Source organism: Perca fluviatilis, chromosome 6 (assembly GCF_010015445.1).
Source record: "Perca fluviatilis chromosome 6, GENO_Pfluv_1.0, whole genome shotgun sequence".
Lineage (NCBI taxonomy): Eukaryota > Metazoa > Chordata > Actinopteri > Perciformes > Percidae > Perca > Perca fluviatilis.
This window is the reverse complement of record NC_053117.1, coordinates 41077988-41103553: the sequence shown is the minus strand read 5'-3', so window position 1 is coordinate 41103553 and position 25566 is coordinate 41077988. Positions and strand designations below refer to the sequence as shown.

General features: G+C 41.8%; 1 protein-coding gene across 1 annotated transcript; it reads right to left on the bottom strand.

Moving 5' to 3' along the window:
* Positions 1 to 5757: 5757 nt before the first annotated feature.
* On the bottom strand, positions 5758 to 21947 carry LOC120561096 (CD5 antigen-like). Its single transcript, XM_039804052.1, has 8 exons — positions 21926 to 21947; positions 21604 to 21729; positions 11114 to 11146; positions 10902 to 11012; positions 8449 to 8766; positions 8048 to 8365; positions 5981 to 6228; positions 5758 to 5817 (listed from the first exon to the last, which is right to left on the bottom strand). Exons 2-8 carry the CDS (start codon positions 21641 to 21643, stop codon positions 5758 to 5760), a joined length of 1128 nt encoding a protein of 375 aa, XP_039659986.1. The 5' UTR covers positions 21644 to 21729; positions 21926 to 21947.
* Between the last annotated feature and the right edge of the window lie 3619 nt (positions 21948 to 25566).

The window sequence follows — 25566 nt, the reverse complement described above, 5'->3', positions numbered from 1 at the left end:
ATTATTGGTCCCTGATATTCCAGGGTGGTCCCCCGTTTTGATCGTTTGTTGATTTGATAAAGTTATTAATACCCATATTCAATAACTTTAATGATTGAAACATCTTTGATAATTTGCCAATAATTTAATCTGCACACCGTACGAATTCCCAACAATGTGAAAACATTTTTGATTAATATTTCATACAATAAAGTCCTGTGTAACAAATTATTAATGCCCCGGCACCACAAATTGTTTTCTAATCTTTGGGAAACACTGAAAAACAGGAAGCTATGGTCAAGGTTGAAAACGGTAGTTACCCTATAGTACAAGGTGAGAAATAATAAACTTCCTGGTAACATTCAAAACATTTTCCAGGACAGAGGAGGGGGCTATGATTTAAAGGGATGTATATAATGTATAACAACCGTATGCCCCCACTACTTTGTGAGTATTTACATTCTTCCTACTTTCTTTCAGACAAAATTATTCATTTAACATTTTTTATTTATTTAACTTTCTTTTTTACAGTAAAAAACGTTGTGTCTTTTATTTTAAGTTTTTGTATGTTGTTTGAAATGAAATCATCAATTCATTCATTTATTCATTTATTCATTCATTCATTCATTCATTCATTCATGTCTTTGATGGGTTTACCATGTTTAACAACCCTTCCTGCTTCTTACAGTGCAGATGCTCTACTGCTTGCTCCTGCTTCTGCTTGCATATTTCTGCTGATAATCTTGCTTTTCCTCTGAGAGAAACTGCCGGCAGCCGCTCTTGGATACTTATAAATCACTGGACTATACATTTTTTGTAGACATAGTAGGCTATTGTCATATTTGAACATTTTTCTGCGATGCGTGGCCTACCAATAGCTTAAGCCTGTCGTCAAAGTGACTGTAGCTAAAGCTATTTAGCAGCAAGATGCCACCCTTCTCCATAGAGGACTACTACAAGGTCCTGCAGAAGATTGCAGTTCTGGAAACCAAAATTTACCGGTTAGAAGTAAACCTGGAAGTGAACGGATCATGTGGAAATGACACCACTTTACCAGTGACCCAAAACAATGGACAAAAGCATGCTAACACACGGCTAACTAGCACCAGCAAGCCCACAAAGAAATAAGAGGGCTGTGGAATGGATAATAAATCAACAAGTGGCAGTCCTCCCTGGAACTCTTTTGGTGCAAAGCCTAAGAGTAAATCATTTTCCTGGGAAAAGGGAGGGCGACTAACGGGCAGAGCACAGCGCCCTGAGATTTGTGATATGACCGGCTGGCCTGCATTAACACCCCGGCAGCTCCTCTGCTGCAGGACACTGGACATAACCTGGATTACGTCTCATCGTCACAGAGCAGGGTAAGGACTGAGAGCAATTCTAAACGTAAAAGCTACAGGGAAAGCTAACGACTAGGCCCCAAACTCTGATTGTGGGTGACTCTGCTGTGAAAGATATAAAAAGCAGTAAAAACACCAAAATAGTTTTCCCAAAGACATGGTGTCTGATTTGGCCCAAAGAATCCAGGAGATCATAGCAGCACACCCAACTGTGAAGAACATTATACTGCATATAGGGTCAAATGATGTTATAAAGCAAGAGTCTGAAGTGCTGAATCGTGACTTTATGAATCTGCTGAACGCAGTCAACTCCCTAAACGCAAAGGTGTTTATCAGTGGCCCTATACCGCCAGTCAGAGGAGGAGCTGAGAGATTCGGCAGACTGTTGGCACTGAACAGATGGCTTTCAAATGCATGTACCAACCATTCTCTGCAGTTCATTGACAATTTTAACATTTTCTGGGGCTGCAGACATCTTTTAAAGCAGATGGACTATTCCTTAACAAGCCAGGAGTAAAGCTGTTCACCTCTAGCCTACTTTACTTTCTGCCACACATCTGCTCCCTTGGCCAAGGGCACGGACAAGATGAACCAAAACAAGAGGAATACACAACAACAAAGTGCGGCAGTGAGCCACCACAGCCCCCACCTGAGCAAAGATTTGACCATGGGAGACCAAAGACCGGAGATGAGAAATCTCAACACCCCCTTTCTCACCCCGTGCACACTCCTCAAGCCCCTGTGACAAACCACGACAGCTATGAGGACCTCTTTAAGGATATGTCGCTCTCCCCTCTTTCCCCATCCCCATGTTGGAGTTCACTGACCAGATGAAGCAGCTGGTAAATGCTGGAACCAAGTATGCCCCCTTCCTTCTCCCATCGTAAAACGCCAGGCACCTCTGCCCCCGCGGACGGCAGCTAACTCCTTCTCCCCAAACTGATAAGGATGCTTGTGTGCAAAATGCAGTAAGCATTAACTGATATGGGCCGGGTCCAAGCTGCATGCATAGTAGCACTCATGACTCTTTCCAAGACAAGCCTGGGCCCTGCGTATTAGATTCTTCCACAATTTATGTTGTGATAGGTAATAGAAAAAGAATGGCGAATAAGCACGTAACTGCAAACTTTGCAAATTTAGCATCCATTCCTCGTCAGCCACAGTCTGTCCCAAAAAATGAAAACGCACTAACACTAGCCCTACTAAACGTTAGATCTTTGGCAGGAAAATCATTTTTAATCAATGATTTCATTATCAAGAACAATCTTGATTTTATGTTTTTAACTGAAACCTGGTTGGACCATAATAACAGTGCTGCTGTTCTCATTGAGTCAGCCCCCCCTAACTTTAGTTTTATGAGTGAGAATAGAGTGAATAAGAAAGGAGGTGGAGTCGCCATTTTGTTTAATGACTCATTCCAATGTACGCAAATATCTTACGGAAAATTTGCTTCTTTTGAATATGTGGCTCTTCAGCTAAGATCCTCCCCTCAAGCTCTACTTCTAAATATCTACAGGCCACCTAAATACTGTGCATCCTTCTTTGACGATTTTAATGAACTGCTGTCTATAATCTGTATTAACTTTGACCGTGTAATTATTGCTGGTGATTTTAACATTCATGTTGACAACCCCCAGGACCGAGGGACCAAAGAACTGTGTTGTGTTTTTGAGAGCTATGGACTGACTCAGCATGTGACACAGCCCACGCACAATAAGGGGCACACTCTGGACTTGATTATCTCCAAGGGTCTGAACATTCCCAAGGTTGTGGTGACTGATGTTGCTCTCTCTGATCATTCCTGTGTTTTCTTTAACAGCACTATCTCTGTGCCCAAAAGTGTTCAAACAAAGTTAATCAGAAAACGGTATATCACTGAAAACACCAGTGAATCATTCATTCAGCTTTTCTCCGCTACACCAACCCTCACTGGGGCCTCAGTCACTGAGCTGGTAGATAATTTCAACTGTAAAATTACGAATGTTATTGATGCTATTGCTCCCACTAAGGTCAAAACTGTCTCTGGTAAGAAAAGATCTCCATGGAGAAATTTTATAGGTGTGAGAACAGAAAAAAGAGAGTGTCGAAAAGCTGAACGCAGTTGGCGAAAATCTAATCTCCAGGTCCATTATAACACTTATAAAGAGAGACTTCGCATTTATAATCTGGAACTAAGAAATGCAAGACGGTCCTTTTTCTCTGACATTATCGCCAGAAACAATAATAATTCACGTGCTTTGTTTGCTACTGTTGATAGATTAACAAACCCTCCAGTACCGGTAGCATCTGAACTGTTGTCTACCAAGGCTTGCAACGACTTTGCCTCCTTCTTCACAGACAAAATTCAGAAAATTAGACAAACAGTCAGTGCCTCCATATCAAGTACAGGATATGTGTTGTCACAGTATGCACGCAAAACAAATTCCAACATGACACAATTTCATACGATCAACCTTAAAAACCTGGAGGACATTATACAACAGCTGACAACCTCCTCCTGTTGCCTTGATATTCTACCAACGGGTGTTTTCAAAAATGTTTCGAAGTGTTTGGCTTCTGATCTTCTAAATATTGTAAATACGTCTCTGCTCTCAGGTATCTTTCCACAGGCCCTGAAAACTGCAGTCATCAAGCCACTCCTAAAAAAGAACAATATAGACACGACAATAATGAGCAACTATAGGCCAATATCAAACCTTCCATTTTTAAGTAAAATCATAGAAAAAGGTGGTTTTTCAACAACTCCAATCTTTTCTTATTGCTAAACAACAGTTTTGATGCCTTCCAGTCAGGTTTTCGACCACACCACAGCACTGAGATCGGCTCTTGTTAAAGTCTTTAATGATATCCACTTAAACACAGATAGTGGCAAAATTTCAGTCTTAGTATTACTTGATCTTAGTGCTGCATTTGATACAGTAGACCATGACATATTGCTTGACCGGGGAAAACTGGGTTTGTCTTTCTGGCTCAGTACTAAAGTGGTTTGAATCCTATTTAAAGAATAGGGACTACTTTGTGTCTATAGGTAATTATACATCTGAGCATACAAACATGACGTGCGGAGTTCCCCAAGGCTCAGTTCTGGGACCTCTTCTGTTCAACATCTACATGCTTCCACTGGCTCAGATTATGGAAAACAACAAAATAACTTACCATAGTTATGCAGATGACACACAAATTTACATAACCTTATCGCCAGGGAACTATAGCCCAATACAACAATTAAATATGTGCATTGAACAAATTAATGATTGGATGTGCCAGAACTTTCTTAAATTAAATGAAGAAAAAACGGAGGTGGTTGTTTTTGGAGCAAAAGAGGAACGATTGAAAGTCAGTGCTCAGCTTCAAACGACAATGTTAAAAACAACAGACAAAGCCAGAAATCTTGGTGTAGTCATGGACTCAGACCTAAATTTTAACAGCCACATTAACATAATTAAAAAATCAGCATATTATCACCTTAAAAATATATCAAGGGTTAGAGGACTTATGTCTCAGCAAGATCTGGAAAAACTTGTCCATGCTTTTATCTTCAGTAGACTTGACTACTGTAACGGTGTCTTTACAGGTCTCCCTAAAAATCAATCAGACAGCTGCAGCTGATTCAGAATGCTGCTGCTCGAGTCCCCACTAAAACCAGGAAAGTGGATCACATCACTCCAGTACTGAAGTCTTTACACTGGCTTCCAGTGCCTCAAAGAATTGATTTCAAAATACTTTTACTGGTTTATAAATCACTAAACGGTTTAGGGCCAAAATACATTTCTGATCTGCTACTACACTATGACCCACCCAGACCTCTCAGGTCGTCTGGGACAGGTCTACTTGTTGTCCCCAGAGTCAGAACTAAACAGGGGGAAGCAGCGTTCAGTTTTTATGCTCCACATATCTGGAACAAACTCCCAGAAACCTGCAGGTCCGCTGAAACTCTCAGTTCTTTTAAATCTAAGCTAAAGACCTATCTTTTTGATGTTGCTTTTCTTTAAATAATCTATTTTATTAACTTTATTTTCTTATACTGCACTGTAACTTTTATTCTTATACTGCACTATCAATTTTATTCTTGTTTTAATTTGTTTATTAATGTTTTAAAATTGTTTAAAATTGTTTTCTGCCGCTCTTTAATGTTTTATGTAAAGCACTTTGAATTGCCCTGTTGCTGAAATGTGCTATACAAATAAAGCTGCCTTGCCTTGCCTTACCTGAGCAGGTGAGAAGAAGGGAAGTAGTTAGAGTAATCTGATGTTGCACACTCCCTCAGAGTAGATCCAAACTCAACACAGTCAGACCTGATCCTCCACACAGATCTGTATGAGGGCTCTTCTGTCTCTACGACAGAAACAGCAGAGCCACAGTTACTACTCTCTGCAGGCAGTAGCTGCTCTCTTCAGGGTCCAGTCAGAGTACCCCACTGGTCTCCATGCTCCATGATTCACCTCCAGTGTTCCTGCACAGCGACTGGCTCCTCCCACCAACCTGACAGCATCAGGCACTGAACAGAAACCAGAAAAAGGAGTCATCAGCAAAAGAACAAAGTGAGTTTCATTAGAACAGAAATGAACCAAATCAGAGCTGCAGCTCCTCTTCTACCTGAGCAGGTGAGTCCAACAGCTTTTCCAGGTGAGCAGGTGTTTCTATCTGAGCCTGAGCTCTACAGTCCAGGAGAGCAGACTCATGGCCTCCACAGTGGAACTCTTTTGGTCCTCATTGGAGGCTCCACTTCTCCCAAGACCCCCCTGGAGGACTGAAGGAGCCCCACAGCCAAGCTCCCTACAGACCACCTCTGCATCCTGCTGGTCAAAGTCATCTTCACACACTGAGGACCAGCGCTGGGTAGACTGGTTAGTCTTCACCTCCAGTCTGCCTGAGCACCGACTGGTCCCATTCACCAGCCTGACAGAGTCTGGAGAGATGATAGAAGATACAATGAGAGAGAGAAAAAAGACACCAGACATCATTAACAACAGAACCCATCTTTATTCCGTGGTCACACGCTCCCAGTAAAGTGTGAAATGGAGAAGTGATAACATTCAAAGTCAATAGAAATACGAATAGACAGAAAATTTGTGTCACTCAAGCTGGTGCCGTGTATTTGTGTGAGTTGAAATATTTGAACTGGAGAAATAAATGTGACGCGGTGTGTCTTGAAAGTGTTTAGATCCTCCTGATGTCCTCACGTTGTTGAAGCAGAAATGGAGGAACAGATGATTGTAGCTGTCTATAGCTCCTCATTATTTAAAGACAGCAGATGCAAAAGGAGCTTTCATTGGGAAGAATAAAACTACCTATTAAGTTCTGAAATAATGCGTCTGTTGTGTTGATGGAGCAGCGACAATGTTAGCATAGCTCTGATCCATCCAAACTCCATTCAGAAAACAAACATTTTAAAAGTTGTTTGCATGTCGCTCTTGCAGACAGACCTGATGAAGAATGGATTCATACTTTTACAAATCTGCATCATTATCTTGTTATTTTGACTCACATTTTATTTGTTTATTACAATTACAAAACAGGGAAATCTGAGCCTCAAGTAGTGCTGGAAGTGGCAGTCATCAACTACACCTTGGCCCCTGAAGACTGTAGTTTTTGGTCTAGATGTCCATGTTGGTGATTTATACGGTAGAAAGTGATGCTATACTCCATTACAGTCAGTCTTTAGCTGTAATGACAGACAGGAAGCCTGTCTGTCATTACAGCGAACAGGATGCTTTGTGTACAACAGCTGTGGTAAGTTGCTCAAAAACTTTCTTTTAGTAAATCTGTGTAAACAAAGAATGTTGTTAATGTTTGCCTTAAGGTGTAGAGCCCCTGGTGATACTTGAAGCAAAGTTTCATGTTGTGTCAAGCCTTCTTAGTATTTCAAAAATAACTATTTTGAGACTAGCATGAGAGTGCCCCTTAGCACTCCCATTCAAAAGGCCATTTGATCAAAAACACGGAATACGGTTGAATCTTAACAGTGGCGATTCGGTTCCTAATTATGCTTTTAAACTAAAGTTTGACTCACGAACATTCACAAAAATACCCTAGGATGCATTTTGGCAAGAGTTAAGCTTTAATGCTGGACCAATGTCAAAGAATGTTTTTCCCATCAGTCACTTAGACACAAAAACAGGGTTTCCCACACAGACTAATTTGTGGCGGTGCGCCACAAAATCAACACCGGCTGCCACATATTGTGTTTCATTATTCTTTTTTAAACACTATTTAAAACTTGCAGCGTATTTGTTCAGCTGCATTTCCTTTCCTTACTCTGTCTCCATGGAAACGACATCATCCCTGACAGCGTGGAAGCTTGGCCTTTTGGTTTAGATAGAACGTGGCGGCTTATGTTATAAGTAATTATTGTGAACCAGACACAGGAAACACTGAAAAACAGGAACATATGGTCCAGGTTGAAAAAGGGTAGTTACCCTTTAAAGTAAAAAGTGAGAAATAATAAACTTCCTGGTAACATTCAACAAATTTTCCAGGACAGAGGGCTATGATTTAAAGGGAAACTTAATGTATAACAACGTATACCCCACTATTCTGTAAGTATTTACATTCTTCCTACTTTCTTTCAGATAAAATTATTTATTTAAGAGTTTTTATTGATTTTTGCTTTTGCTTTACAGTGAAATACTTTGTGTCGTTTATTTTAATTTTATGTTTTAGTTTTGTATTTTTGTATGTTGTTCAAAATAAAAATATGTATTCATTCATGTCTTTGATGGGTTTACCTGAGCAGATGAGATTAAGGAAGAAGGAAGAGGAACTTGATTCTGCACACTCCCTCAGAACAGATCCAGACTCAACACAGTCAGGCCTGATCCACCACACAGATCTGCGTGAGGACTCATTTCTCTTTACTACAGAAACAGCAGAGCCACAGTCTAACTCTCTGCAGGCAGCAGATGCTGTCTTCAGGGTCCAGCCAGATATCTTCAGGGTCCAGTCATAATAAAGGCCATCTACTGGTCTCCATTCTCCTTTAGTTTTTACCTCCAGTGTTCCTGCACAGCGACTGTCTCCTCCCACCAACCTGACAGCATCAGGCTCTGAGAGAGTCATCAGCAAAAGAACAAAGTGAGTTTCATTAGAACAGAAATGAACCAAATCAGAGCTGCAGCTCCTCTCCTACCTGAGCAGGTGAGTCCAACAGCTTTTCCAGGTGAGCAGGTGTTTCTATCTGAGCCTGAGCTTCTACAGTCCAGGAGAGCAGACTCATGGCCTCCACACTGGAACTCTTTGGTCCTCATTGGAGGCTCCACTTCTCCATAAGAGCCCCCCTGGAGGACTGAAGGAGCCCCACAGCCAAGCTCCCTACAGACCACCTCTGCATCCTGCTGGTCAAAGTCATCTTCACACACTGAGGACCAGCGCTGGGTAGACTGGTCAGTCTTCACCTCCAGTCTGCCTGAGCACAGACTGGTCTCATTCACCAGCCTGACAGAGTCTGGAGAGATGATAGAAGATACAATAGAGAGAGAGAGAAAAGACACCAGACATCATTAACAACAGAACTCATCTTTATACTGTGGTCACACCCCGGGAAGGTGAAAGTGTGAATTCAGCGGCTGATAACGCATTACAAAGCCAATAGAAATACGAAATAGAGCAAAAATTTGTGTCATTCAAGCCGGGCCATGTATTTGTGTGAGTTGAAATATTTGAACTGGGAAGAAATGAAATGTGTGACCCTGTGTCTTGAAAGTGTTTAGATCCTCCTGATGTCCTCATGTTGTTGAAGCAGAAATTGAGGAACAGATGATTGTAGCTGTCTGTAGCTCCTCATTATTTACAGACAGCAGATGCAAAAGGAAGCTTTCTTTGGGAAGAGTGAAACTACCTATTAAAGGAGAATCCCGTTGGATTTCAACACGTAGCTCTGTTGTTTGTAAATTTGGAGTGCTGTCAGCAGTGAGAAAAACTAAACCAATTGGTGCTGCCTACACCGTGCCTCTTAACATGTTGGAGATGTCACTTCAAGTGCCTACCCATGTGAAGTGATTCCTTCTGAGTGAACACAGTGAATCTGATTGCAGTAGATAAGAAAGAAATGTATGAAAGTTCTGCTTATTCAGCTCTGTTTAGTTCTGGTTTTTGAGCGCGGCAAGACTTAGGGACCATCTACAAACTACAACACCGAAAGAGATACAACAATATTCGTATTAATTAAATAATTAAATAAGGTAGTTTCTCCAAACTTACCTCAATTATAACTTGTTTCCTGCTAAGGTGTACTACAGCACTTACTTTAAAAATACACAGAGACGTTATCCTCCTGCTAGCGTTAGCATCCAGGAGGCTGGAAAAGGGCAAGTTTTAAAACGTGCTTTTAGCCAATATTTTCATATCGCATTTTTTTAAAGTAAGTGCTGTAGTACAACTGGCAGGAGAGAAGTGGAAAAACCCTGTGCTGTACATTTGGCCCTTAAAAAGCTAGAAACAGCTGTGCTAGCTCGTGTTTCCTAAAAGTTGGAGGAGCTGCTGGTCAAGATACAGCTGTCACAGGGAGATTGGCAGCCTGTTGCCAGAGAATAAATATGATGGAGAGATCTCTGGCTGATGTCCCCAGGAAATGAAGAGAGGGAAGTAAGTAAAAGTAAGTGGTAACATTAAGTGGTAATATCAGTGACGCTGCTCTACATCGAGGTGGAAAACTGAAACTTCGACCCGAAATACACAGAGCTCAAAAGGCGTACACCTGCCGCGCAATGTGACAGCAGCGGCGTCCATTATAAAGCTGAAGCTGCACAGACCAGGGAAGGCCGCGCTCTTCTCTGTTGGTACAGCGAGTGGACACTAAGAACGCTGCTCATCTCTGTTGGTACAGCGAGTGGACACTAAGAACGCTGCTTCGTCTCTCTTGTTACAGCGGAGTGGACATCAAGAGACCCACAGGTCTGATAGAGCTCCATGTGTTTGAGTCTGACTAAAGTTCGCTGAAGGAACGTCTGGCACCTCCACATAGCATTCAGGGATGGGAGGAAAATGTGCTCTGGCTTATTGGCATTTCTTTAAACCAATCAGAATCATCTTAGGGCGGCTAAAATCAGCACACAGCTGGCTCAAAATAGTCATGCAACAGAAAACTCAGATTGGACAAATAGTCTCTCTAGCTGTCTGGATTTACCCTGCAGAGATCTAAGGAGCAGTTAACCAGAGTCCTCACAAATCCACCGGATTTAGAAAAAGGAAGGAGACAAAAAATATATGCCTTTGGGTGGAATTTCCCCTGCGGCACCGAGCAATCCCCTGAAGTGCACCATCAAGGATATAGACTAGCTAACGGGTAACTTCCACTGCCATGAGGTCAGGGTCGAGCTCTGCCTCTGGGTTTTACTGCTGTTTGCTAACTTCATGCAACGTTAAAATATTGCAGCAGTAAGTTATGGCACCCAACGGGGACAGGCTTACCTGAACAGGTGAGATCAATGAAGAGGGCAGATATACTTAATGCAGCACACTCCCTCAGAGCAGATCCAGACTCAACACAGTCAGACCTGATCCTCAACCCAGATCTGTATGAGGACTCTTCTCTCTCTACTACAGAAACAGCAGAGCCACAGTCTAACTCTCTGCAGGCAGCAGCTGCTATCTTCAGGGTCCTGTCATAGCCATCCACTGATCCCCATTCTCCTTCATGTTTCACCTCCAGTGATCCTCCACAGCGACTGGCTCCTCCCACCAACCTGACAGACTCTGAACAGAAACCAGAGAGTCATCGGCATAATGAGTTAATTTAATTAAAAGAAGAAAGTGTAAATGCTGATTCTTTATTTGTCTTTTCTGTCTCTGTGTACCTGTTGAGGTGAGATCTCCTTCAGCCTGGAGTCCTGAGGAGAAATCAGAAGGTAAACATCAGTAGAAAGCACACACACACATGTGTTGAATCTCACATACATTCAGTGTTAGGAAGGTTATTTTGTAATTGTTTAACCATATTAAATGTGGTTTGGATTACTTAATTGGGATAACTTTATCAATGCAAAGCAATTTCCTTTTGATTTGATTAATTAAATTACACATTTTACCTCAGTAATACAACTAAATACAATTACATTAATTTTTTTATTTTATAATATTATTTTTATAAAAAACAACTAGTCACTCCTCAACCCTGCATACATTTTGTTGCGTAGCCGGAGATTTTATGGTTGTGGCTGGTTGCACTTGATGCGGGTACATGGTGGTGCTCGTGTGGATACTGTATCGCAATGACCACCGAGGAAGAAAGCCTGTGCTGTAAGGAATGGGATCTCATCCAGCCTGGTCTGGACGGGTCCCCAGATAACGGACATTGTTTTGCCCATACAGAGAGGTTTCCCCTTCTGATCTATAAGGATGATCTAACCGGACAGACCTGATGGCCAGCTGTCTGATGAGTGAGTACAACTTTCAACAACAGCTTTCGTGACTCTGTCCTAGCTTAGGTACATTTGTTTTTAGTTGTAAATACACATTTAAAACACTAATCAAAACACACCTCTTCAGATTAGCTTTCCACATACAATAATCTTACATTTCTCACCTGATAGTTACTGTTTTTATTGTTTTTAATTGCTTCTAAATATCCTTGTTGTATGTGTTGGTTTTATTGCTTATCTGTTTTTAATGTGATATATGTGCTGGTTTTACTGTAAAGTGTCTTTGAGTATGATGAAAAGCCCTCTATAAATGAAATGTATTATTATTTATTATAAATAAATGCCTCACTTCTTTAGTGAAATAACAAGCTAAGCTCTCCCCAGCCAATGCAGACTTGTGGCCTACCGGGTGATTCTGGAGTGGGCAGAGGACATTTTCTGAGTCAAAAACTATGATTTCTAGTAATACTTGGTATTGCCATTACTAGGAATAAACAAAGCAATTGCACAGTTCTATTAGGAAAAGTAAGAATATGTATATTGTACAAGTAAAGTTGAATAAGTAAATTGTAAGAATAAATAAATTGTAAGAATAAGTACATTGTACAGTTCTATAATATATTTCTGCACCTGTCTGTTACAGTGGTTTTATAATATAACAATACACATTACATTTGTGCTTTTGTGTCTTTACTTCAACAACAAAAAGGAAATTACAATATCACAATCTAGACACAATCAATGTAAAGTATGTACAGTACAGTGTGTGGTTTTATACATAATCATGCTGCAGCATTGTCTGAAGTGTACAAAGAAAAATAGTTCAGTACTCTTTTCATAGGTCTGGAATGCTGGATGCTCTTATAATGTGACCTGGCTTGGAGCAACCAGTTCACCTCTTATCCAGCAGAGGAACTGGGGCTATGTTACAAAGCAGTACGCCTTCTTCTCTGTCCATGACGGGTAAGGGTTTTTTCTTCTGTGGACTTGAAAGAACTATTTTGAAATGGCTGGATGACCAGATTTGCTTGACACCTTCTTGGGAGTTGACTGTGGCACTGAAGCTAATTCTGTCTCTATGTCACTGGATGGTGTCCCCTAAATAAGTAAGAAGGAGAAAGAGTAGTTAATAGTCAGGACGCCGGCAAAACAGTAACATTGAGGATGCATCTATCATAATCAGTGTTGGGTGTAAGGCAATTACAGTAATATATTATTTTTTGCTGTAACGCAGTAATATAACTCATTACTAATTACATGTCGGTAATATCATACACGGGTCTCAGTAACGGGAGTTACAACATTAAGTGTTCACCAACACCGTGAAACATTTCTTCACAGAAAGAAAAGTGAGAATTACAATAGCCTTGGAAAGTATAAATCATAAACGTACGTACCTCCAATTTGTCAGCAGCTGGTCTTTTCCTTTAGGAATGGCATTTTCCTTCAGATACCGGGACTTGACGCTCTTTTCGGTGAAGTCAATGTTGCGCGCAAACACGGTAATCTCTCTCATGTAGCTAATGTTATCAAGGGAGCTGAAGTGCAACCAGCCACAACTGTAAAATCTCCTAGCCGCGGAGGTTGTAGACGGTGAAAGCTCAAGCTGTTTTTTTCAATATAATCATATATATATATATATATATATATATATATATATATATATATATATATATATATATATATTATTCTTATTTTTTATTTTTTATTTTTTTATTCTTCTCTTAGTAATGTAATACAATTACAATAATAATTATACAAAATGCAACAGAGTTCAGCAGAAAAAAAAAACACATAAAAAACACAGCATTAGAAAGCTGTCTAACCTTTGGCCAGTACTGCTTGAACACCCTTTGTGCTCTAAAAAGAGGAAAATGTTTCCCCAATATGTACATGCATCAAATTTGGTTTGTCAAATCTTGGGGGCAAGTGTGTACCCAAAATTTGGGGTCCGAACTGCAGCCCTTTACATTTTACAAAATGTGTGCAAATTTTGGGTGAGCATAACTGTAGAAAATACAAAAAATTAAATTACTAAAGCAACATGGGCCCCAAATATTATTACCAAGGTCCACCCCATGCTGACTTTGCCCAATTAGGTCCCCTTGTGGGGCCCATAGAGTAGGCCCACATGGGCTTACCATGTGGGACCCATGTTACTGGAACAACATGGGCCCCAAATAGTATTACTAAGTTCCACCCCATGCCGATTTTGCCCAATTAGGTCCCTTTGTGGGGCCCATATAGTAGACCCACATGGGCGCTCCAATGTGGGGCACATGTTACAGAACCCACATGAAGTCCACATAACTTGCCTACTTCCAGCCAATGCCCACTTAGCCCAATCTTATCCCTTACAGGGCCCACATGGTCAGCTCACATGGCCTTCCCATGTGGGCTGACCAATGGGGCCCAAGAAATTATACCCAGTTCCACCCCATGCCCACCCTGCCCACTTATATCCCCAATGGGGCCCTTAGAGTTGGCCCACATGGGCTTTCCATGTGGGGCTCATGTTAGGTAACCCATATGGAGCCCACACAACTCGCCCTACTTCCATCCCATGCCCACTCTGCCCACTTATATCCCCTATGGGGCCCTTAGAGTTGGCCCCACATGGGCTTTCCATGTGGGGGTCTATTTAGGTAACCCACATGGGGCCCACATAAATTGCCTACTTCCATCCCATGCCCACTTCGCTCATATCCCATATGGGGCCCAGACAATTTGCCCAGTTCAAGCCCATGCCCACTTGGTACCCATGCAGCCCCTTTGTAACCCATATGGGGCCCACATGTACATGTTGGCTGGGATGTCTGTGGTGTGGACGTATTTCAGTGTATCTGAGAAAGACCCACGGACAGCGATTTGCAAATCATGTAATGTCCGAAATTTCAAGAGGGGGTGCATCTGCAAAGACTTTCTCCACGTCGGGTTTAATTTATCATCTTAAATCCAAACATTCCGATCGCTACGTTGAATATGAGAGGAACATGGCACAGAAAAGGAAAACGCGCCTCGAGCACGCCACTCCGTCTGTGGCGGGACGTTTTTGAAAAGGCAAGGAATGGTGATGGTGTCAATGCAAAGGGAATTACACAAAAGATTATGGAATTCATTGCCTTAGATGATCAGCCATTCTCTGTCGTAGAAGATGTGGGATTTTGTAGGCTGATCAAGCACATTTTAGCCCTGTTTTGTCATGCCGAGCAGACGACATTTCTCAGATGTGTGTTTTCCTGAGCTGTTTAATGTCGTTGCAACTCACGTCCATGAGCATATAGCTGCAGATTTTACAGACATATGGAGCTCAGACGTCAGCATTACCAGTATGCTCAGTCTAACCACACAATGGATCGACACTGATTTCCAGCTGCAAAAGATTCTGCTCCATTCACAAGAGTTTCGAGGGTCACATACAGCAGCAGCCATTTCTGATGCATGCGCAATATGTTCGACACCTGGCATATCGACTAATCTAAAGTGCATGTCATTGTCAGCGACAATGCAAGAAATGACAAAAGCGATAGAAGACAGCCAGCTGAAGGGAATACGTTGAATGGCCCACACACTACATCTGGCTGTGAATGAGGGAGTGTTGTTTCAACGCGGGCGTAAAAGACGTACTGGCTATAGGCAGACAAATTGTTGGCCACTTTAAACATTCTCAGCTGGCCTATCCCTGTTTGTAGTCTATGGAAGACACATGCCTTTGGTGTGGGAGACCAGGGTTCAATTCCCACTGTGATACATCAACCAATGTGTCCCTGAGCAAAGAGGTTGAGACGGACCACGGAGTGAAAACAATGAAAAGTACGCTCTTAGAGTCTGTCAGCACACGCGTTCAGTGAGATCTATTCGGATCCTCTGCACTTCATCGCGACTGTACTTGATCCGCATTATAAAGACCATTACTTGGATGCAGAAATAAAGCAGCGCGCGAGAAATGATCCAGGCCGTGATGGATGTGGAGAACCCGCGTGGAGACGGAGACGGAGCGGCGCACAGAGCAGCGCCCAATGCAGGAGATCAGAGCGCGGAAAAAAGACTTGTCTCTCTGCACCAGATGAGGGGCATGCACCCTCGTTGTCTGATATGTTCAGTGAAATCCTGCAAGAAAGTGCCTCAAATAATAATAGGTAAGCTATTCTGTTCTTAGGCTACTATATACTGTATGTGACTATCAGATTGTAGCCACATTTCTGCTAGATATTTTTTTTATTTGATAGAAATGTTTATTTATGCACTGGCCCTATTTAAATACACTCGCGCAAATCTTTCTCAAATGTCAGGCAGATGATAAGCTCAACCGCTCAACAGCTAGATGGTTATCTGTCTGAAGTCCCCATCCCCAGAAGTGATAACCCTCTTGACTTACGGGAGAAGTAATACGGCCGCTTTCCTGACCTGGCAAAGATGGCACGCAAGTACTTGTCTGCTCCGTGCACAAGCACTGACGAGAGACTGTTCAGTGCAGCAGCACATGTTCTCAATGAGAAGAGGAACGGACTTCACTGTGATGAAGCAGAGAAGCTACTCTTCATCAAGAAAAACCTGCCACTTTACCTCAAGAAGTAGAATGGGCTTGTCTAGTGTTTAAATATTTATTATCCACTTTGAACATCTGCAATTGAGCAAATCTTGGTGCATTTGTTGTTGTTAAAGTTCTACTGTTAACAAATGGGCTATGGCAGTCTTTGTTTTGATGCACTATTATGTTGAAGGCCTACAGAGAAAATATTGTTGTATCTTTAAGCAGTTGCACTTGTTCTAAATGCACTTTCTTGTAGTACAGACAAAAATTTTAAGATGGAGAGGCCTTTTACGCGAAAGTGCCCTTGGGTGCACGAGCAGAAGGATTTTTGCAGTTATTTTAATTCTAATAGTGTTTTTATGGTATAAAGAGAATCAGATTACGCTGAAGACCTTCAAGAAACTTTAGGATGACACCTGCCTCCTCAGGTTGTATAAGCAAGTCACCGCTGCACTGAACACAACCAGGTCAGCAAAACCTAATCTGGAACACATAAGTCACAGTATACTGCTAACTACCAGCATGTCATGTGCACAGTCGGTTGGAAGTGATGGACCCTGCCTATGCTTACTGATTGTACAGCTACATATCATATGCATGAGAAGAACATCAGTTATAAATATGACTAAGAATAAAACATTTTCTAATTCAATCTGTGCTTCAGTCAAGTTATTATCTAGTATGTGGAACTATTGCGCATTTTATCCTATATGTAAATATCTGATTGATTGATATTCCTAATATGATTGCCTACCCAGCCCTGCACACTGCCCCTCTACCTGTACACAGGTAGAGGGTATACAGGCCTAAAACTCCTAAAACCTAAAACTGTCCCACCTCACATCACCAAATCAAACCTGACTGAAAGTAAACTCTTTTTTTTGGGGCCTGGTAAGTTTGAGCCAATCGGATGTCAGGAAAACCGCGGATCAGTCCAAGTTAGGTGGGGCCGCTGTACCCCCCTCAATATTGAAAGTATTGGTTTGGCCCGGTCTGAAACACACACAGACACGCGCTCCGCTGCAGCTGACACGCGGCCAGGCCGGTCGCGTATGACAGAAAAAAAATAAAAAATGTATTGAAAAATGTAAAAAACGTATGGACCACCGGCGGTTCGGCCCGAAAATGGACCCGGCCGTTCGGGATTGTTCCCGGTGATCCGATTCCCGGCGCAATCCGCCCTGGTCATAGCCATAAATGCAATGGTACTAATAATTGGCATAATTTCTTTCGGTGTTTTGGTTTTCGGTCTTGGTTTCCTCTTTTTCGGTTTTCGGTTTGCGCAAATTTTCATCTCGGTGCATCCCTAGTTCACACTAATATTGTTTATAGAATATGTAATGCAATCATAACTGACATATATTGTAAAGCTTCATTGTTAATCACTTCACTTAAATGATGTATATGAATTTCTTTGAATTGTATTGAATTGCAATTCTGCTTCCTTTAATTCAAATTGTAATTCTAGACCCTGTTTTTGACATCAATTCAAATTCAATTCAAATTCAAGAATTGAATTGGAATTTAGGAGTCATTCTCAATTCATTTCTGAATTGTGCACAAGCCTGACACACACACAAACAGTCACAAACACACACAGACAGATACACAGTCACAAACACACACACACACACACAGAGACACAAACACACATAAGGACACACAGTCACACAGACACACACACACACACACACACTATGGGCCCTATTTTGCACCCAAGCGCAATTGCCTTTGTACACCAACGCATGTATCATTCCTATTTTGCACCCGACGACAGCGGACTTTTCCCTCCACAGACGGCGTCGGTAAATTAGGGAATGTATTTGTGCTCCAGGGGGCAGTTCAGCTAAAAGAGGAGGCGTGTTCGGCTGTTACGTTCCCCTGGTGCTATTTTGCAGTTTCAGAAAACAATTCCGCACAGACCAGGAAAAACCTGGTCTAAAGTCAGTGGTGCTAGTCTAAAGTCATGGGTGCTAGTCTAAAGTCAGTAGTCGCGTTATTCAGATGCTATTTTAGGGGCGCATGCTTGGCCATAATGTAGCTGTGCACAACACGCATACACTTCTCTCATCTACAGCGGACGGCAGTTCCCATTTTGCAAACCATACATAATTACAAAGGAAAATATTACTGAAAATGTGCTTCAGGTGTTTGGATAGATCAGAAGGTACTTTACAGTACAGTCCTCAAAAGGTCGCAGCATTTTTTGTGGCTTGTTGTGATTTACACAACATTTCCATGAATCATGGATGTGTTGATGACATAAATGAGGAAATATTAGAGGACTTAAGGAGACGTGATGTTGAACTACGGCCGGGATCTGGTCCGGGAGTAATGCGCGATGTGCTCCTGATGGAGCAGGTGGACGGAGATGGAGTGGGGGAGAGGAAGGGCACAGCAGGAGCAGGTGGTGCGTTTTGGAGGCCCACGCTCCATGGCTGCAGCAATCCTCTCTCAGACTTGAGGAGATGCGCCGAGAGGAGCAGCAACATCGCCACCTGGTCAAGATGAGCATTTATTACTTTGCGCATCCCGGACAGCTCCCGCTGGCATGTGTGTGTGTGTGTGTCTGTGTGTGTGTGTGTCTGTGTGTGTGTGTGTGTGTGTGTGTGTGTGTGTGTGTGTCTGTGTGTGTCGCTGGCGTCGCCAGGCAAATCCGTGCGTCATAATAGCAATCCGCCATGGAACAAGCGCGCCTGCTCTTAAAGGGAATGTGAGCTGACGCTCTGATTGGTTATTTTCACGTTACGCCCAAACCACACCTAGCTACTTCAGACCAACCCATTTTAGATTTGGCGCGTGGCCCAGAACTCATTTATCCCGCCGGTATCATAGCAACAGCGGCCGAGATCCGCCCACAAAGCTACTGCGTTTTTGCGTTTCATACTTGCGTTTCAGATCGTTAAAATAGGGGCCCAAAGACACAAACACACACACACAAACACACAGAGACAAACACACACACACAGACACACACACACACACACACACAGACAAACACACACACACAGACACACACACACACACACACACACACACATAGACCTACAGAACCGCACACAGACATACACTCACACACAAACACAGACACATGGATATACACACACAGAGAAACACAAACACATCACGGACACACAGTCAAACAGACACAGAGACAAAAACACACACACACACACACACACACACAAACAAACATACACACACACACAGACACAAAAACAGACACAACACACTCTCTCACACACACACACACACACACACACACAAACACACACAAACCCATTTTAACAATTTATTTATGTCCACATGAAGGTCACTGCTACCAAGTGACATTACCTTATTTAATCATTAAATTAATATTGTTGTTGTATCTCTTTTCAGTGTTGTAATTTGTAGACGGTCCCTAAGCACTCGGTACCAGCAGCAGCAGAGAGCAGAAGCCAGCAGGCAACTGTTATTTCCATAAACTTGTGGTGTACTTACAAACTTTTCAATCCATCGTTTTATGAGAACATAACCTATTTGTAATAGTGTAGAAGTTTGGTATCATTTCGGGCATTATTAGAGAGGTAACTACGAGATACAAACGTGGATCCATTAGCCCCTGCGCTAAGCTATTCAGCTGATAACGCTACTCACGCTAACTCCCCCAATGTTCGACCCAGGTGAAAAAATCTTCTGGGGGTGTTTGGCTCGAGGTCATGGTGCAAAGGACCCTAGGGTGAAATTACTCTGAACCATCACTTTAATATTCAGATATCAATCAGCTGTGATATGGCTGCAGGAGAGAGAACAGGAAACCCAGATATCAACCTGATCATCTCCAACCCAGTAACACTGATCACATGCTGCAGCGTCTCCTGTAAAGCTGTCATGAGGACCAGTCACGCCGACGTTCTGCACAATTTCCCGCTTATCGATAAAAACCACACAGATGATTACAGATTATCAGCAGGATCACAGAATCTGTCTGCGCAAAATTTCCCACAGACTTAAACACATTTAAAACATAAAAACATAACGCCAAATATTAAATCTCCACCCCAAACAGAAAAACACGCTAAATTCTTCAGATTTTCATTCTGATCATCTCTGATACCTGTTAAACAATCTGCAGATTCTGTTTGGTTCTGATGATGAGTAAAGTCACGCCAACGCCCGATAGGGGGACAAACAGGTCTGTTGTCCCAGGCCCAGGGTAGGGAGGGTGGGGAAAGGGGGAAGCCCAGAACTGGGCCCTCATTAAATTATGGAATAATTAAAAAAAAAAATTAAAATAGGCCTATTTGTGGAGAAAATATGTAATATTTGAGTTACATAAAAGCTTTTTATTTGTTTTCTTCCTAATTGTCCTTGAAATAGTGGTCAAGAACCCCCACCCCCAACACAAAAATGGTTTGGCCACTGATCAAAATTTGATGTTGTCATTTGTTTTGAAGTTCAGTATGCTCAAAATGTCTGGTCAGCACAAGTCCGGTGCTCAGAAAAGGAAAGAAAAGAGAAGAGGAGAATAAAATAGAGGCATTAGAGATTTTCTAAACAAATATTTTAAAAAAAAGTGGTGACGGTGAAGCTGGAACTAGTAAAGTCAACATAGAGCAAGGTAAGAAACAGGCCAGCTCTAATGTTAACATCCATTAGCTTGTATAAAAGCCGAAGCTACCCCAATATGTTCCTAAGCTACCCCAAATAATAATATATTTTATTTATATTTCACAAACTGTCAGCTGGAAAAGGCAGAGACAGAGGCTCAACAAGCTACACTAGCACACCTAATGATTGTGGACGAATGAGGTAGAGAGTGACTGAAGAGAGGAGCCTGGCGGCATTAAAACAAAGCAGTAAATCAGAGAAATAAAACTTTTCGCAGATTTCTCACTCAAAACCACAACTCTAGCAAGCATCTCACTATAGTTCACGATATCCACATTCATATTTAGAAACAACCCAAAAGTCGGAGAGGAACAGGAGAGGAGAGGAAGCCAAGTGAAAAGGAGAGATCTGGTGGCGGGCATTTAATATGTTATCATTATATATGATATGTATTATGTATTATGTTATCATTATATATGATATGTTATCATTAGTTCATTGTTTTGTTAAATAATTAGGGTTAAGTTTGGATGTTACAGAAATAATGGACTAAACATAGAATCAGAAACGTGGTTTGATTTGATGAAAATCTGAAGGATTCTAATGATTTGACTAAATCCATTTTTCCTTTTTGTCTTTTCTTTCTCTGTCTCAGATTTAAAGATCGATATGTGAATATGAAATGTTGACCAATTGAAACGTTGGTGTGTTATAAAGCCACGAGGCACTTTGTGTGTCTGAGAGGAAATAAAGAATCAATGAATGATAAGAAGAGACAATGTTTAAAGCAGAGTGGTACCTGAGCTCCACAGCAGCAGCAGCAGCATCAGGTGGTCCATGTCCAGGTGGAGGGTCTCTCTGCGTCCGTCTTCCCGTCTGTCTGCTCTCTGCTCTGATCCTCACATGTGCTGTCCTCAGGTTGGATCTGCATACAGGAAGAGGCGGAGCTTTACTGCAATACATTTCATTTATGGTTTTTGTACTCGGAACTCAGATATTCCGAGGTCAAACTATATAGTTTAACTATACTTGTCTTGCATGTGTGTGAACATGAAACAACTATATTCAAGCACTAATTATCTGTATCTGTCTCTGTCTCGGCCTTGTTAAACTCCAGTCACCTGCTGGATTGCTGGCAGCTGGCTCTCGCTGATGCAGAACTGGATGTTGTAGTTTTAGGCTGGCGGCCATCTTGGTTGTAGGCTGTTGCAGCTACCTTGACCAGACATTCCTCCCATCCATCACACAGCCTCTCATGATGAAGTGTGACAGAACTAAAGTAGGAAAAAGAGTGAGATTGTGTGTCTGTGTGTCTCTGATGGCTCCATTAAAGTTGATGTTTCCACTCTGTGGACTGAAGGGAACTTCTCTGAACTGAATCTCTGTGAAACTGATGCTCTGATAAGAAGGTGCTCACAGATGACAGATTGTAGGACTGTGGTTTCTGACATGTTCCATCAGATTAATGCTAGCACAGTCTCACACACACACACACACACACACACACACACACACACACACACACACACGACAGATTGTAGGATTGTGGTTTCTGACATGTTCCATCAGATTAACGCTGGCACAGGCTCGTTGCCGTGTGAACATCAGCAGACAGACTTTACACCGAAACTCAATTACAGCTTGACTAAACATTATATTGGTTGGTGATCAAACTATTGATTCTGTCAGGGATCAGAGACCTTTACTATCAACAGACTTTTTAGAGATCCAGCACGTTGCTCTGCTTCTGCAATCTATTGGTTCTTCTTTTTGTTATTTAACAGCAACTCACTGATAAAATAAGTTATTGTTTTGATATATGTTTTAAATAATTTAAATCTGGTAAAAATGGTTCAGGCACCATTTAGGAAAAATAAACGACCCATACCCAACCTGTGTAAAGACACAGAAAAATCAGTTCCACAGAAACACACAGAAACACCACACAGGAAATGTCCTGAAGCTGTCACACTGACCACACTTTGATCTCATACATCTGACAGACCGTCGTCTTTATTAGCACTACAGTACCCATGAGCCTCAGCTGGAGCTCTGGCTGTCACAATCAGGGCTGGAAATCGCTGCTGATATCTTTAATCAATTCAATTCCGATTCACACAATCCCGATTTGATTAAATTTCAGATCCCAATGTTGATTCTTGATTCTTCATATTTTAGTTGCAAAACCAACTTAGTTTGGATATGAAAGAGATTCTATAGTTGTACAAGGTTCCCTCTAATCTGTTTCATTATTAAAAGTATCAATCTTTAGATAAAAGCAGATTAATTCATGTACCTTTTATAATGGGGATTTAACAAGCATGAACACAAAATAAAGTTGAACACTGCAGACTTTACAGTATGCGAGTTTTGTGACATTTCATTTAGATATCTGGAGGTCAGAGGTCAAGGGAGCCCTTTGAAAATGCCTCGCCAAATAAAACTTCCACTTCTTCCCGTATGTTTTTCCGTCTTCAACAACCTCAGCATACTTTCAGCTAGAAAAACCCTTCAAATATCAAAATGTTCAGTTCTTTCAGCACATGCTGGGACTTCTTCAACTTAGTTTTGCTATTTATATTTTTAAAATATTAAGCTTTTAAACACACAAACCTAGCTTCAATGTAACCTAATAAGGGGGTGTATGCAGTCTTGCTTTTTATGCACTAAAAGTGATATTTTAGTTTTTGCTACTGACAGGCTGATTGTCAGACGAAGAGAGAGCGGACCAGGGTGAAGCAGCAGCTGGAGGCCGCGGGGCTCAGGATATTGGTAGTGCTCCCATGGGTGCTGTGCCCTGTCTGTTATCACACAACAGGCTTTCTTTTTAACCTGTCTTTGTCATACAGCTCCACTGGAGCTGTTGGGGGTAAGGGGCCTTGCTCAAAGGGCACTTCAGTGGTGGTGATGAGGGAGGGACACTTTCCCCACCCAGATTTAATCCTGCCGGTCTGGGGATTGAGTCCAAAGCTCACTTCTTTAACCTCTCGGCCACCACTGCCCACAATGTTAGCCTACAGTTTCTTGTGGGGACCAGTTCTGTCCAATGCTTCACACACAGTTTCTACTCAGACACTGACAAAAGGTGTAGTGTGTGGACATCGTCAGTGTCCAGAAAACACTGATAATTAACTAAGAAAAAAGACCCTTAGCTGATTAAGACAACACAAATACCAAAACCTGACAAAAGAGACTGTAGAATGAAATCTGAACTAATGAACATGAATGCACAAATCACTAAGAAATAACAGTGCAGGAACTCTGGTTAAAATATCTGATTTCCTGCAGTCTGAATATAGCCTTAGATTGATATCTTCTAACATATGCTAATAGCTGGGCTACAGCACAGCAATATATTGTGTATACAATTATTTATTGTCATGAATACTCACGTTTTCTTTAACAGGTGCTTGCTGCTACTATCCACCTGAGAACATGTCATGTTTGACCTTGGTCAAAAAGCCTCGATTTAGGTTTAAGTTTAGTACTTTATACATTCACTTAAATAAACCATCATTGCAAATATTGATCAGGAATTCATGGAACTGTGTGTTTTAACACTGATAATTACTTTTGCTGCTGAAATCATTCCTAAGGAGGACCAGGAAGTGGGCTTTAACTTACCATATTTGGAATATGTGTGGTGTGAAGCAATGAGTGCAATACCACTCTGAAAGTACAGGGGCGCTAGTGTGCACACACACACACACACTGATTGAAAAACATGTTTTATGGGCCAATGCTAAAAATCACACAAGCTCCTTCAGAAAAACTTATTATTTTAAAGGGTTTCCCTTATGGGGACCTAGTTTTTGTCCCCACATTGCAAGACGTCCTCACAACATGATGATTAACAAAAACACACACACACACACACACAGACACACACACGGTTTTAACAGAGCCTGGTTCAGACTCTTACGGCCTCCATTTAAAGGAACAAACAAAGACTCTAAAGGGATTGGAGGATGGCAAATATAAAAAGGATGCCAGACACAATGTTAACAATTATTCAACAAGCTTTATTAAATAATGAGTATTCCCAAAAGTAACAAACAAAGAGAAAGAAAAGGGACTGGAGACCCCGGCCAAAAAAACAAAAAAGATGGGAAGATGCTGGACCAACCTCGCAGTGGGCCGTGGCTCCCCGCGTCTCCCCTAAACTACCTAAAAAGAGTAAACTAATCCTAGAACTAATAAAAAGACAAATAACTGAACTACCGGTAACCTCCAGCCCAAACTAACACAATAAACTCAAATAACAAAACTCCAGCACCTACATGTGGCTGGAGGTTGGGAAAACACAACCTGCTTGTTGTGGATAAAGAAAGATAAGGAGTAAACTCCTCACTGGTGTGTTCTCCACTCTCTGCCTTCTTATCCCCAGTCCCGTGATCAGGATGTGACGGGAGTATTTTGTGGGCTCGGGATGGGAACGATAATTGATTCCCGGGTCACCCTCTGGTCTTCAGTCTGAAACTGACTTTGAGACTCTTATTTTTGAAGGCAGCGCGTCTTCAGTCAGAGTCGTCGGTGATGTCACTGGCACTGCTGTCGTCATGGTTACCGGAGTTGAAGTCCCTGCAAGTAAACTTTGATCTGAGGCCGCTTCCTGTTGTCATGGGAACAAGAACAAGGTCAGACGCAGGTTCTGAAAAAACTGCCGAAATATCTTTAAAGAAGTAAAGACTCGTAAAGACCTCGTTAGAAGAAATTAGGTCGACTCCTGAAAGGGCAGACAGCTGCCTGTCTTCTCATCCTG

Excerpts from the sequence above, each read along its gene's own strand:
- LOC120561096 (XM_039804052.1), bottom strand. The coding sequence starts at position 21,643 with ATGGACCACCTGATGCTGCTGCTGCTGCTGTGGAGCTCAG. Across the intron at positions 8,767-10,901 it reads CAGGACCCTGAAGATAGCAG|CAGACTCTGTCAGGCTGGTG; the intron begins CTGCTGCCTGCA and ends CTATCATCTCTC. Across the intron at positions 5,818-5,980 it reads TGAGTCTGCTCTCCTGGACT|TGCCTGATGCTGTCAGGTTG; the intron begins GTAGAGCTCAGG and ends GTTTCTGTTCAG.